General features: G+C 45.4%; 1 protein-coding gene across 4 annotated transcripts; it reads left to right on the top strand.

Annotated features, from left to right (window-relative positions):
• The first annotated feature begins 84 nt into the window (after window positions 1-84).
• Window positions 85-6,812, top strand: TMEM138 (transmembrane protein 138). 4 transcript variants are annotated; one of them, XM_043872424.1, is made up of 5 exons: window positions 269-407; window positions 2,165-2,418; window positions 3,662-3,833; window positions 5,861-5,936; window positions 6,209-6,812. In XM_043872424.1, the coding sequence occupies exons 2-5, from the start codon at window positions 2,291-2,293 to the stop codon at window positions 6,319-6,321; spliced, it is 489 nt and encodes a 162-aa protein (XP_043728359.1). In that variant the 5' UTR covers window positions 269-407; window positions 2,165-2,290; the 3' UTR covers window positions 6,322-6,812. The 4 variants fall into 4 exon arrangements, with proteins under 4 accessions (XP_043728343.1, XP_043728359.1, XP_043728365.1 ...); XM_043872430.1 differs by lacking the exon at window positions 269-407 and adding an exon at window positions 453-624; XM_043872416.1 differs by lacking the exon at window positions 269-407 and adding an exon at window positions 453-654.
• The last annotated feature ends 7,972 nt before the right edge of the window (window positions 6,813-14,784 follow it).

Here is a 14,784-nt window from a genome sequence, read left to right as displayed (position 1 = left end):
GCCCCGAGGTACCGGGGACCAGGAACGCCGTCACGGGTCGGCCCTGTCCTTCACCCTCAGCCCCACGATTCCGTTGAAGCGGAAATGTTCAGGCCGAGGCGAAGCCTCCGGCCAGGGACTGGCCCTCCGCAAAGCGGCGCGCGGTGTGAGCGGGAGGCCTTGGCCGGATCTAGGAGCCCTGGAACAGGCCGCGGCGACGCTGGGAAGGCCTGGAGAGAGGCAAGCCCAGGAAAGGGGGGGCCCAAACATGGCGGCCGAGTCGGCCATAGAGCGGGGAGAGAAAGCCGAGGACAACCATGCAGCACGGCGCAGGCTGAGCCCGCGTCCGCCATCTACTTCCGGAATTTAAAACCGGTTTCCGGAAGCCAGGGTGATATCCCCATGACAACCGACGTTGGGCCTCTGAGGTGAGAGTCCGTGTTGAGGATTGTGTAAAGAGGCCAGAAGTCGGAATTTCGTTGTTAATTGCTTTGGTTTTGGTCTTTCGCTAAGGCAGTCCCATTTAAAAGTGGGTTGGGACGGGTGGGGAAAATTGCTCTGCTCTACCGAGAGAACGCGGCAGATAGCGGTGAGAAGACCGAACTGCTTCATTACCTTGCGAGATCACCGCTACGCTAACCCGAGGTGATGGTCATCTTTCCGTTAGTGATGGCGGTGAGCGGTTCTTTTTAACGGAGCCTCACAACAGCCTTCTGTGGCGGCCTGTGAACTAGCGGTTAAGAGCATGGGCTTTCGTATCACACCTAGTTGTGAATCGTGGAGGAACGGCTTGAACTCTGACACTGTCCTTGCCTGTAGAACGGGGATAATTCTTTCCCACCTTGCAGAGTAGTTTCGAGGACTAAAGGAATTTATCTTGGTTGACAAGTTTATCATGGTGCGGGTACATAGGTGATACTATCAATGTTATTTAATGAATAAGGAAACTCGGCTCAGAGAAAACCACATTGTACATCCTTAGTGGGACTTCATTAGGTGGAGATGGACGAGGTTCTGCAACTTCTCAGAGCCTCTGTGTAAAGTGGGGTTATAAGCATAATAACAGCTAGTTCTTAAAATGGATATAGGATTAAAAAGGAAGTAAATATGCAGAGTTTGTAAACTAACATTTTACATATGTTGATTTAATCATTCTGTAACACTTCAAAACATTTTGAAATTTGCTTATGGATTTGATCCAGCTGGAGAGGGTCATAGGACAACCCCAGAGCAGCTTCTTTGTCTTGAAATAAATGAAAATATAGGCCCAGCCCCCGTTACCTGGTGCCATTGTGTCGCTACCATAATCTTTAACCTTAGAAGAGCACTGTTTTCTCTCAGCTTTTTCTGCCTACATCATTAACCACTTCTGTGCCAATGTTTTTCCTGCCCGTGTGCATGCTCAGTTGTGTCTGACTCTTTGTGACCCCATGGACTGTAGCCACAAGGCTTTTCTGTCCATGGGATTTTCCAGGCAAGAATACTGGAGTGGGTTGCCATTTCCTCCTCCAGGGGATCTTCCCAACCCAGGGATCAAACCCACGTCTCCTGCATTGGCAGGTGGATTCTTTACCACTGAACCCACCTGAGAAGCCCTTTCCTGCCTAGTTGCATGTAAAGCTGTCAGTTTTGTGAGAGACAGCTTTGTGCAGTAGTTAAGTGCTCAGACTCCAGACCCAGACTGCCTAGATCTGATCGCTAGCCCTGCCAATTACTAGCATGACATTGGACAAATTATTTTCCTCCCTGGGCTTCAATTGTCCCCTCTGTAAAATGGAGAGAGTTATAGTGTGTCTTCCACCTCAAGGGTAATGGAGAGATTTAAATGTTAGTGCTTAGAATTGTAAGTGATATACAAAGATTTGCTTCTGCGATTAGAATTATTATCGCTACATGACCAGACAGTCACTTTGTATTTTCTCTAGATTCCTTTGGACTCAAAACTGGTTAGAAAGAGCTCTACATTTAGAGGGTTCCAGGCACGGAGACAGGTTTGAGGGTGAGGGTCCCTGGAAGGAATGACTAGTTGGCATTTGTTGTTGTTGGTTTTGTCATCGATGTATCACAAGCACCTACAATGGTACCTGGCATATAGTAAGTCCTAAGTAAATATTTATTGTACTGTTGAATTTCTAATCTCTCTTTCTCTCTTTTCTTTTTCTTTTTTTTGGGGGGGCTTTAACAGACCCTTGTCTTAGAGCAAGGGAAGCAGCTGCCATTCTGAAGAACTCAGTGCCTGGGAGTGGACCAGTAGTTGTTTTCTGAGGAACTGTGGTATGTGCCCTTGGGGGCACAAGAGAGCAGAAGGAAGATGCTCCAGACCAGTAACTACAGCCTGGTGCTCTCCCTGCAGTTCCTGCTGCTGTCCTATGACCTCTTTGTCAATTCCTTCTCTGAGCTACTCCGAATGGCTCCAGTAATACAGCTGGTGCTCTTCATGTGAGTGGGACTGGGCAGCTCAACCCAATCATTTCAAAAAGCCCCAAAAAGCATGATTTAGCGTTTTAAAGTTATTAATAGAGAAACATCAGGGAGAATAAAATTGCAGTTTGTCTTGGGTACTCCATGGTCCATAGACATGTCACAGGATACACCGTTTTGATACTTCTGCTTTGATATACTTTCTAACAAGGGTTTGGAACACAGGAAGCAGTGCACATAGAAAATGAGGGTCAGATTGTTGACACTGTCATCTCCATCTGTGAGTAGAAAGTGTCTTACAGTGCCGTGAAACAGGGTTGCAAAATGTCAGGTAAAGGGGTTATCAGGGACTTCCTGGCAGTCCAGGGGTTAGGACTCAGTGCTTTCCCTGCCCTGGCCCTGAGTAAAAATAATCTTTTTTTGGCTGTTCTGGGTTTTCGTTGCAGCTTGGGCTCTCTAGTTGCCCTGTGGCATGTGGGATCTTAGTTCCCTGACCAGGATTAAACCTGCATCCCCTGCATTGGAAGGCAGATTCATAACCACTGAACCACCAGGAAATTTCCAGAATAACCATGTTGATAACATATATGCATCCCAGAGGATGGAACCTATTGTCATGTTTCATCCACAGTGATTTTTAGTCTCCATGAGGCAAGTTCTAAACAGAAAACCACAATTTTAGACCCTGTCTTCACTCAGCAAATGTTCATCAGCCTACCAGACAGTGCTATAGTTGCAGTGGTGGACCTGACAAGTTCTGTTTGATGGGATTTCCATTCTAGTGGAGAGAGACAACAAATATTTTAATAACTTCAAATAGTAATAAATGTTATACAGTGGATATAAAGTATGTGGAATGGGGAGAAGGCTACTTTAGGTAGTGGGGTGAAAGAAAAGTTTCTGAAGAGGGGACATTTGAACCAACACTTGAATGGCACTAGGCATCAGGTTATTTGACAGACAAGGCTGGCATTTTCTGGATACAAGGAGGAAACTAGCTGCTTCTCACAGGTCCCGGGGAGGCTTGTTGAGTTGGGAGTGTCAGCAGGAAAGCCTTGTCCATAGACTGCAATTCAACTGATTGGACCAACAGGTAGCGGGTAGTTTTAATTTCATGTCATTTGGGGTCCAAAACCCACACTACCTCTGGGGGGTTTCAGAGGTAAGGACAGACCTCATGGTGTCCCTTAGGATTCAGGGCTGACTCTTGGGTGCTCCCCAGGCCTCCATTTGGCCATCCTTTTGTTTTCCATGTTTGCAGCATCCAGGATATCGCAATCCTCTTCAACATCATCATCATTTTCCTCATGTTCTTCAACACCTTCGTCTTCCAGGCTGGCCTGGTCAACCTCCTCTTCCATAAGTTCAAAGGGACCATCATCCTGACAGCTGTGTACTTCGCCCTGAGCATCTCTCTTCATGTCTGGGTCATGGTAAGAGGAAGGCTCTGAGTCCTTAAAGGACTTGGAATGTCTTATCTGTCGGAATCCAGCATCTCTGGATGTTTATCTCACAGAATCCTTGATAAGAAACACGTGAAATGAATGTGGTCCAGCCTGGAGCTCGACACATGAGAATTTCATAAGGCACTTTTTCTCAACCTTATGTGTTGAAAAACAGCCGTATCCAGGAGTCCAGGGGCATTTGTGGAATGTTTGATTCATTTTGCCCCCAAAGACCTGCAGGTTAAAACAGGAAATTGAATCTGTTCCATCATTAGCTATTTGGGCAGGTGCAAGTTGATACAGGCTATCCTTAGGCATCAGTGTCCCATGGGAAATAGCCAGGCAGGAGTGCCACGAGCCCTCTGCTATGTCCCCATCACTTACGTTAGGAGAACGTGCCTCCGAGATGCCTCCCTCTGGTTCTAACATAGGCCTGAAGCAGATCCAGTTTTCATGGTTTCAGATTTCTTTTTTGTTTCTCATGTTTTGTTTTGGTTTTTTTTGCCGCACTGAGTGACTTATGGGCTCTTCGTGCCCCGACCAGGGATCAAACCCGTGCTCCCTGCATTGGAAGTGTGGAGTCCTAACCACTGGGGCACCAAGGAACTCCTTCAAATTTCTTCTGCTCCACAAATTCTTTTTTTTGTTTTTTTGTTTTTTTGTTTTTATTAGTTGGAGGCTAATTACTTCACAACATTTCAGTGGGTTTTGTCATACATTGATATGAATCAGCCATAGATTTACACGTATTCCCCATCCCGATCCCCCCTCCCACCTCCCTCTCCACCCGATTCCTCTGGGTCTTCCCAGTGCACCAGGCCCGAGCACTTGTCTCATGCATCCCACCTGGGCTGGTGATCTGTTTCACCATAGATGGTATACATGCTGTTCTTTTGAAATATCCCACCCTCACATTCTCCCACAGAGTTCAAAAGTCTGTTTTGTATTTCTGTGTCTCTTTTTCTGTTTTGCATATAGGGTTATCGTTACCATCTTTCTAAATTCCATATATGTTAGTATGCTGTAATGTTCTTTATCTTTCTGGCTTACTTCACTCTGTATAAGGGGCTCCAGTTTCATCCATCTCATTAGGACTGGTTCAAATGAATTCTTTTTAACGGCTGAGTAATATTCCATGGTGTATATGTACCACAGCTTCCTTATCCATTCATCTGCTGATGGGCATCTAGGTTGCTTCCATGTCCTGGCTATTATAAACAGTGCTGCGATGAACATTGGGGTGCATGTGTCTCTTTCAGATCTGGTTTCCTCAGTGTGTATGCCCAGAAGTGGGATTGGTGGGTCATATGGCAGTTCTATTTCCAGTTTTTTAAGAAATCTCCACACTGTTTTCCATAGCGTGCTCCACAAATTCTATGTGGGTATCTCATGTGTTTCTTTGTACTCATTTAATGGAACACATTAAAACCTCAGTGTTCTCTAGTCATTTCTTTACTAAAGGCACGTTCTCAGACTAAACCTCCCATTAGGTTGCCCCTGTGATTCCACAGAGAGAACAAGAACTCGCAGGGAAGAAGCAGCACAGTGCCAAAGCCTCAAGGTGCTTCCCAGAGAGGATTGTCTCTGCTCAGGTTCCTAGAGCCAAAATAGTCCTGGCTTTGTACTGTGAAACTGCTAATCTGATTAAACCCTGAGTGCACCAAGCCTTTATCTGCCAGGAACCAAGCCTCAGATTTCCAAGGCAAAACAGACCATGCTGAACTCCTGAGATAATGTGTATCATTTCTTATTGGCCAATGCAATGGGATGAAAGGAAATAAATGGCTTAGTTCAAACTTACTCCCTCAGGGTTAAAAGAATTACTTCCTCTGCAGCAAAAAACAAGGGGACTTGTTGAAGCTTGTTTGAGAAACACTCCTTTGGCTTGTGGAAAGAAAGAAGGGGGTGAGATGAGCCTGATACTAAATCAAGCAGCATCTGCAGCTCACCAGGCTGGAGATGTCAGGGCATCATCTGGCCATTCACCTTTCTCTGTCTATTCATGTCTCCTTTAGAACTTACGCTGGAAAAACTCCAACCGCTTTGTCTGGACAGATGGACTTCAAACATTGTTTGTATTCCAGAGGCTAGGTAAGAACCAGAACAACCTCAGGCCTCACTTCGGTCCCACCTGTGGCTCTGGCAGTGAGGGCCTTGATCCTAGCTTCCCAGCCCATCACAACCAGCGTGAGAGGAGTGGAACAGCCATGCCAAGACCAGGAGAGACCACTGCCCTCTGCCCTTTCTGGGAGTCACTGGGAAATCATGGGACTGGGCCCCTCAGCCTCGTCTGGTCATGTTCTTCCCCTGAAACAAATACTCAGGTGCATCCCTGACTCTCCTTTCCTATTTATTCTCCACAGCGGCAGTGTTGTACTGTTACTTCTACAAACGGACAGCTGTGAGGCTGGGCGATCCTCGCTTCTACCAGGACTCTTTATGGCTGCGCAAGGAGTTCATGCAAGTTCGAAGGTGACCGTTTTCTGTCACATCGATGAACACCTTTCCTTTCTGACAGAAGTCACACTGGGGGCTCTGCAGAGGGGCAATCTGCCTGTGTGCTAGGAAGTAGCTTGACATTCCGAGGACAAGCCCCGGCCAGTCAGTGTGCAGCAGGTGAAGAGGAGGAGCCTCCCTCTAGCAAATTAAAGTGTCCCCAGTACAGACTCCTGAACATCATTCCTTCCCAGCCTCCTGCCTCAGTCCTGCCACCTTTCCTTCCCTCTCTCTGCCCCTCTTCCTCACCAAGGGCTCTGTGGCTTTTTCCCAAGGGAACTTTCCACTGACGCTAGTACAGGAGGAGCTCCCAGCCCTGGCTCTGTTTGCACTGCACACTAATGATTGAAGGATGCAAGGAGTGACTTTTCTGGGCTCCTGACTGAGCACACCTCAGACATTTAGAGTTTATACCCAAGGTACTTTTTTTTACATTGTATAAATAGGAAATAAATTCTTTTCCATAAATGATGGAGTCTCTGCCTTGCTCAATCCCTCTGTGGTTAAGAGGAATGCCAAGTCCTAGGCTAGCCTAGCCTTAGCGTCTACTTGGTCCAGTGGGCAAATTGAGCCACAGAGCAGATATGGGTATTCCTTGAATCTCATTGTGAGTACAAGATGGTTTTGCAGAAAATCAAGATGTGATCTGATGCCCCACCCCCATCTCTGGAGTTTCAGACTTCCATGTTTTATTCAGTCTTTCCCCCGTCAGAACCCAGAATTGTCCTCAGGAGAGTGAAATGTTCCCTAGCCTCTTTTGGCAAAAGAAATTTTAAACATTCGTGTGCCCGTAGTATCAGTTTTCTATTGCTGGAATAGTCGCGTGTAACAGACCCACCACCACACTTCAGTGGCATGGCTCTTGAGTGTTGGGGCTCAGCTCATCTGGCTGGGTTTGGGTAGTTTTTGCTGGGCTTACACATGTGTCTGTGGTCAGCTGAGGGTCAGCCAGGCAGCTGTCTTGATCTTGAGATCATTGACTTCTGGCTAACCTAGGCTGACCTGTGCTAGAATGACTCTGCTTCACATGACTTATTGTCCAGCAGGCTTGCCTGGGTCGGTTGACTAGACAGTGGGCAGAGAAGCAGGAAATCAAGCTGTAGGGAGCAACCCCAGTTCAAGCCTCTACTGTCTCTTCAACTCCCATTGGTCAAAGCAAATCATGTGACTGAGCCCAGTGTCAGAGTGGGAAAGCACTAGGAGGTTTCTTGGCAAAAGACAAGGGTGCAGTCAGTCTGCCCCACCAGAGAGCTGCCCCATGAAACTCATTATTCAGAAGTACTTTGAAAAAAAAAAGAAAAAAAAAAAGTACTTTGGCCCAGGAGTTGGCAAACTTTTCCTGTTAAAGGTCAGATAGTAAATATTTTAGATCTTGAGGGCCATGTGGCCTCTGTTGCAATTACTCAATTTTGTCATCAAAGCACAAAAGCAGCCAGAGATGAAACTCAGATGAATGACCCATGTCACAAATATATTGATTTTGTTTCAACCACATAAAAATGTAAGTCTAATCTTAACTTGAGGGCCATACAAAACAGGCTAGATGTGCCCTCAGGCTATGGTATGCTGACCCCTAGTTTAGAAGCCTACAGTGAAGTCCTAGGGAAAGAGAGGCTGTAATCAGCTGTACTGTCAAGATTTATCAGATATTTTAAAAGCAAGTTACAGAGTTCTAAGAAAATACCTAAGATCTCATCCCCTATAATTGGGAGAAGTGATCTAAAAAGTCCTAACAAAACCACCATCTATGTGTACTGTACCTTCGTCTGTACAAAAAATGACAATAGCCCAATTTTGAATCTTTTCATAAAAGCTCTTACAGGAATATTATAATCCCCTTTGCTCATCACAATCCCTGAAAGATAGATTTTTTTGTGTCCCCAAATGAATCAGGGCTGGATTGTTCTCTGCAGTCTGCAGCTAGTGAGTACAATCAAATGTTTGTTTTCCTCACTCCCAGTATAAATGGCACTTTGTAGTCCCAGGAGTCTCTTGGGTGTGTGTGTGTGTGTGTGTATATATGTGTGTGTGTGTTACTTCCTTCCTTCCTCCCTTCCTTCCCACCTCCCTCCCTCCCTCCCTCTTCCTTTGTTTCTTTCTTTATCTTGATAGTTAATGCATTCATGTGATACGAAATTGAAGTTATATTTGTGCAATTAGTCTTTCCACTTCTGTATCTCAGTCACTGAGTTCCTTCTCCCTCCCCTCTTGACAATCTACATTTAGTTGCATAATTTCTTACAGACAGTGTAACATTTCAGAAACATTTTTACAGAAGAAAAAATCGCTAATCCTACCCCAGAAATAAATAATATCATATTTTTGATGGTATGCATTTATATTTTACATACAGTTGTGATTATGGGGAATATGCCATAACATAGTTTGCTTTTCTTTTTTCACTTAGCAGTAGGAATATATTTTTAAGATGTGATGTAAATTGATTGCTTGGGGCAGTTAGTTTTCGAAGATCAAAGGAAGAAAATAAACACTTTTAAAAGTGCTGACTTTTAATCGCATGGAGTTGCTTCTAGCTGACCAGTGCTCTATTAGAGAACTAGAAAGACCAGACAAAATATGAAAGTCGTCTAAAAAGACCTTAGAGAGTTGCTGACGGAAAGATGATGAAAGGGCCTAAAATTCTGAAGTAGAACCAGGGACGTGAGCTGACAGTTTGCAGCAGACTTTCCCTTGGGAGCATTTGCTGATGGTTTGAGCAAGAGGCTGAGGATCCAAGCATTGCCCAGGCAGAGGGGACCAGAGAAGCCAGTGGAGCTTAGTGCTCTCATAACACTGGAAGAACAAAACGGGACTGAAAGAGCCTCAAGGACGTAACACATTTCTTCTTTAAGATACTTACCAAACTCTGAAGCTGTATAGGGCCAGACGCTATAAAAAGCTAAACCTCAAACTTCTGAAAAGCAGAATCGAATTTTTGGCAGACTAATGGTGCTGATGATTAGAATTCAGGACCCACGATGGGGCAGGGACTGGTGAACACACAGGTCTTTCAGTTCAAAGCTCAGTAGGGCTCCTTACTAGAAACAAGGTGAAACAGGCAGACTGAGGCTTATTAAAATCCCAGTGCAACCTCAAACCATGTAGTCTCTGCGTGGATTAAGGTGATTAGCCCCCATTCTCTTGGTGTAACAGAGAAAAGACTGGAAAAAAAAATCTAGAGGTGCTATAATTTTTTTTATATACAATTTCTGACTCCAGTAAGAATCACTAGCAAGTCAAGAGATAAGACCATATTATTTAAAACCAGAGCAAAAGTAGAAAATAGAAACAGGTGAGCCAAATATTGCTGAGAAGGTTGAAAAGGAGTTTAAACTGATATGTTCAAGAAATAGAGGAAAATATGGAAGAAATAGATTAATTATTTAGACTACACCTAAGATGTCTAATAATGACTGAGTACTATGCTTGAGAATGACCCCTCCAACAAATAACTGTAAAACCTGAACATGATATGAAAAACAGCTACTTAATGCCTACTGGAGAATGAAGGGAGACAGAAAGTTTGATGGGGAGTTCACACTCAGGAGGAAATTGTGCAGAGAAAGTTTCCTATTTTTGCTGCTTATAACTTGGCAGCTGACAAAGCAGTAGGTACATTATGCTGATGGACAATCACAGTACAAGTACTGAGCCAGGGCAACTGAAGCCACTGGAGGAAAAGATGGGAGTCTCAGAGGGGAAGAGGCAGCAACCACCAAGTTCTGTCTGCCCACATCTCTGCCCAAGCTCTGGACCACAAATGTGTTGTTCAGATTCAAGCAACTCAGCTAAAGACAGAAAATCTAAACCGAGATTGGAGCTGCTGCCCCTTAAGTGTGATTTGCACGGTGTATCCACCCAAAATGGGCTTCCCAGGTGACTCAGTGGTAAAGAATCTGCCTGCCAATGCAGGAGACCCAGATTCAATCCCTGGGTCAGGAAGACCCCCTAGAGAAGGAAATGGCAACCCACTCCAGCATTCTTGCCTGGGAAATCCCACAGATAGAGGGGCCTGGAGGGCTACAGTACACGGGTCAAAAAAGAGCTGGAAAGGACTTAAACAACAACAATCCACCCAAGCTAACTGCCTGATAAAAGAACCGTCACTCTTTGGAGACAAATAACACAAACCAGAGTCTCCACAATTTAACGTTCAAAACTGACACCAGTACTGAGGTGACCCAGATACTGGAGTTAACAGACAAGGATAATAAAGAAGCAGTGAAATTATGTTCTCAGTGAATAAAAAGATAGGCAACCTCAGCAAAGAAACAAATGACTTTTGAAAAATAGAAACTCGGGAAATAAAAATTACAACAACTGAAACATTTTTAATCAAATGGATAGATTTAACAGCAAAAGAGATTACAGAACTGGTCAATGAACTAGGAAGTAAACCAATAGAAACTCCCCACGCTGCAGAACAGAGACAAAAAGAGTTCTTTTTAAAGTCTCCCAGGCCAGTTAGATAATGTCAAACAGTCTGACAAATGTATGATTAGAATCCTAGAAGGCAAAGAGAAGGAAGAAAGCAGGAAAAAAAAAAAAAAAATAGCCCAAATTTCCCCAAATGTGTTGAAAAGAAATGTACAGATTTTAGATACTCCACAAAGCCACCTTGATTAACACAGAAAGGCCACATCTAGGAACATCATAGTCAAAAGCTAAAGATGAGGAACAAATCTTGAAAGCAGCAAGAGAAAAACAAACCACATACAGAAGAACAACAATTAGTAACTGCCTACTCACCAGAAATCAGAGGCCAGCAGAGAGTGTAACACCATCTCTAAAGTGCTGCAAGAAAAAGAGGTCAACTCAAAAATCTAAATTTACCAAAAATATACTTCAGATATAAGATAAAACTGAGAGAATTTGTTGCCAGCAATCCTGCGCTATAAAGAAATGCTAAAAGAGTTATTTGGCTTGAAGGGGAATGACAACAGATGGAAACTCAGATCCTCTGAAAGGGATGGAGAACATCAGAAATAGTATCTGAGTAAATATAAAGACTATTTTAAAACGTTTTTCTTATTAAGTTATTTATAATACCTATGAATATAAAATGCAGTGTTTTCCATGTACACAGAGTAAGGACCAGTGCAAGCCACATGCTGAACCATAAAACAGTAATCAGTACATTTAAAAGGAGAAAGCATGTATTTTGACAATAATGGAATTGAGTTAGAAATCAGTAACAATAAGATAACTAGGTGGTCCAATCTAAGTCCAATCAGAAGACAGAAACCACCTAGTAATTTAAACATGGCAGGTTTAACATAATCCTTAAATTATAAGAGGGGAACTATAAAAATATAATGTTGTTTAGTCACTCAGTCGTGTCTGACTCTTTGCAATGCCTGCCCCCCCTGCCGTGTGGACTGTAGCCCTCCAGGCTTCTCTGGCCATGGGATTTCCCAGGCAAGAATACTGAAGTGGATTGCCATCTCCTCTCTGAGGGGATCTTCCCAATCCAAGGATCAAACCTGCCTCTCCTGTGTCTCCTGCGCTGGCGGGCAGATTTTTTACCCCTGACCCACCTGGAAAGCCCTGTAAAAATGTACAGAGAATTCTAAAAGGGTACCTGAGGGCTGAGGACAAACTTTGTAGGGTCCCCAACCCCAAATCTGGGGTTTAGGCCTCACGGCAGCCCACTGAGTAATGGACAAGTCCGCTGGTTGGCCAAGGCAGAGCTGGTTCACAGTTGCCAGGCGGGAAAACAACCCCCTGGGGCACAGCTGAGCCGAGGCTGTTGGGCAGGTGCACCCAAAGAGTAGGAATGCCCCAGGTGCACAAGGCCTGCAGCGCATGCTGTCCATGCCCCAGGCATGGAGGCCACGGGAATCAACCCTCTGGGGAGAAGAGCCAAGGCTGGTGAGCAGACATGTGGAGTTGGGCCCCACTGTGGATGCACACTGTCCATGCCTGAGGGCTTGGGGAAGGGTGATCCAGGGCAGAGATAAACAAGGCCGCGGGGGCAAGTGCACAGTTAGGGAACTGCCACGCGTGCCAAGGCCTGGAGCACGCGGTATCCTCGACAGGAGGGCCACCGCAAAGTGGTCACCAGGCATGGACCAGGTTCACAAGGTTGCCGAGGGAATGCCCGCTCTTGGTACGTGGTTGGAGAGGACTATCTGATATCCTAGCTGTCCTCACACACATCCACTTGCACCGCTGAGAACACAGCGCAGGAGCAGGAAAAACCAGAGCTTATGGGAGCTAGGAAGACAAGCCCTTTGCTTCCTTCAATATCCCTCCAGCGCCCTCTACAGACAGGGCTTACCACTGTGCTCACTGAAAGGGAGAAATGCCGAGTCCAGTCCGGAATCACAGGACAGGTTCTGAAGGTGAATGCAGAGCTCATGTCCGTCTTTTCAGCTACTCAGCTTTCACACACCATTCTACACTTATTTGAACTTCCATGTTGCATTCCTACTGACAACATGTATCTATTCTTAAAGGCGACATTCTTGGGACTTCCCTCCTGGTGCACTGAACCCAATGTAGGAGGCCTGGGTTCGATTCCTGGTCAGGGAACAAGGGTTAGGATTAGGGTTACCCCACAACTGAGATTTTGCAGCCTCATCTAACCTGCGTGTCACAGCCAAGACCCGATGCAGTCAAATAGATAAATGTATTTTTTTAAAGTGACGTTCTCACTCCTCCCTTAAAATGAGAAGACGTACAGTCCCAACAGTCACTGTATCCATAGCTGACTATATTAATTACTCCACAAATTTGCCATGGTCTCACTAAATATTCTATTATATAAAGATTAAATTATGAAAGCTGACCTCCAATAGTCAATAGAAAGGTAAAAAGAAAATGGTCAGTATATACAGATAAACACATGCACGTGTGTCAAGTCGCTCAGTCGTGTGCGACTCTTTGCGACCCCACGGACTGTAGCTCACCAGGCTCCTCTGTCCATGGGATTCTCCGTGGAAGAATACTGGAGTGGGTTGCCATGCCCTTCTCCAGGAATCTGCCCAACCCAGGGATTGAACCTGTGTCTCCTGCAGCTCCTGCATTGCAGGTGAATTCTTTACCACTGAGCCACCAGGGAAGCCCCCAAAACACAGGCATGCAAGGAGCAGAGAAACACAAAAAACTACCAGAGCTCTCATTTTTGTAATTGGTCACTTTTGTAACTGGTCACAAAGTTGTAGTTGATAACCATGGCTTCCTTCTTCAATTCCTATATTAATAATTCCCTTTCCCTCAGCTCGAGCTTCTGCTGCTTCTCTGGGTTCTCTACCTGTTGTTGTTCAGTCACTAAGTTGTGTCAGACTCTTTTGTGACCCATGAATTATAGCCCACCAGGCTCCTCTGTCCATGGGATTTCTCAGGCAAGAATATTGGAATGGGTTGTCATTTCCTTCTCCAGGGGATCTTCCTGGTCCAGGGGTTGAACCCACGTTTCCTGCATAGCAGGTGGATTCTTTACCACTGAGCCACCAGGGAAGACCTCTTTATTGTTAGAGTAACCCAAACCCTCATTCCTAAAGGATCTGAGTTCTGCTTCAGTGGGGAGGGGTGAGGGGGGGGTTGGATGTACTAATAGGTGCCCCAGAGCATTCTGTGGGTTCCAGACATAGTCTTTCTTGTCTCCCTTGTGTAGCTGCAACCCAATTTTCCCTTGAGACTCAGGATCAATCATTCTAGTCAGTAGGTTGGATGCCCCCCCTTCTTTTCGTTCTTTGATTTAGTGGCATAAGGAGCCCAGATTGACCAGGTGGCAATCTCATTCTCCAGTTCAGTAATACATTGTTCTGTCTCCTTGAGAACTAAGATCTCAAATCAGCAGGCTCAAGTTTTTCAGTGTAAAAGGCAAAAAACTCTGGGGGTGGTTTATTAGGTATAATAGTGAGAGAAGTCATTCCCACTTCTACCCATTGAATCCTGGACCCATGTGTACTGGCTGGGGGGACAACAGTACCATATAATGGTCTCTGATTCAAAGACATACTTCATTCCGTGAATTAGAACCCACATCCTTTCAGGATGTTGTCTCCCTACTGATGCTATAACTGAGTCTACCGTGAACCATTCTACTTTTCAGTTACACCACCTTCTTCCAGGCAACGAAGTATGTGTGGTTAAGACCAGTTATTTCCAGAGGCATAAGCCCATTGCCACACTTCCTTTGCTGTGAAATGAGTTTCTCGGTCAGATGCAATGTTGTGTAGAATGCCACGAGGGGCACATCACGTCTCTGTTGGGAGGACCCGAGGAATCTTCACTTTTATGAAATGAGCCAAGGCTGGTGAGCGGGTGTGCAGAAGAATTGAGGCACTCCTGCAGGGGCAGGGGCAGAGTCTGGAGGGTGTGGGGTCCACACGGGAAGAGCCCTAGGGAACAACCCTCTGGGGTGCAGGAAGCCAAGGCCGGTAGGCAGGGGGACACAGGGGATCAGGATGCTGCTGCAGGTGTGAGGCAGAGGCAA

The sequence above is a fragment of the Cervus elaphus genome, chromosome 2 (assembly GCF_910594005.1).
Source record: "Cervus elaphus chromosome 2, mCerEla1.1, whole genome shotgun sequence".
In the NCBI taxonomy this organism is placed as follows: domain Eukaryota; kingdom Metazoa; phylum Chordata; class Mammalia; order Artiodactyla; family Cervidae; genus Cervus; species Cervus elaphus.
This window is presented reverse-complemented; position numbering and strand designations above follow the sequence as displayed.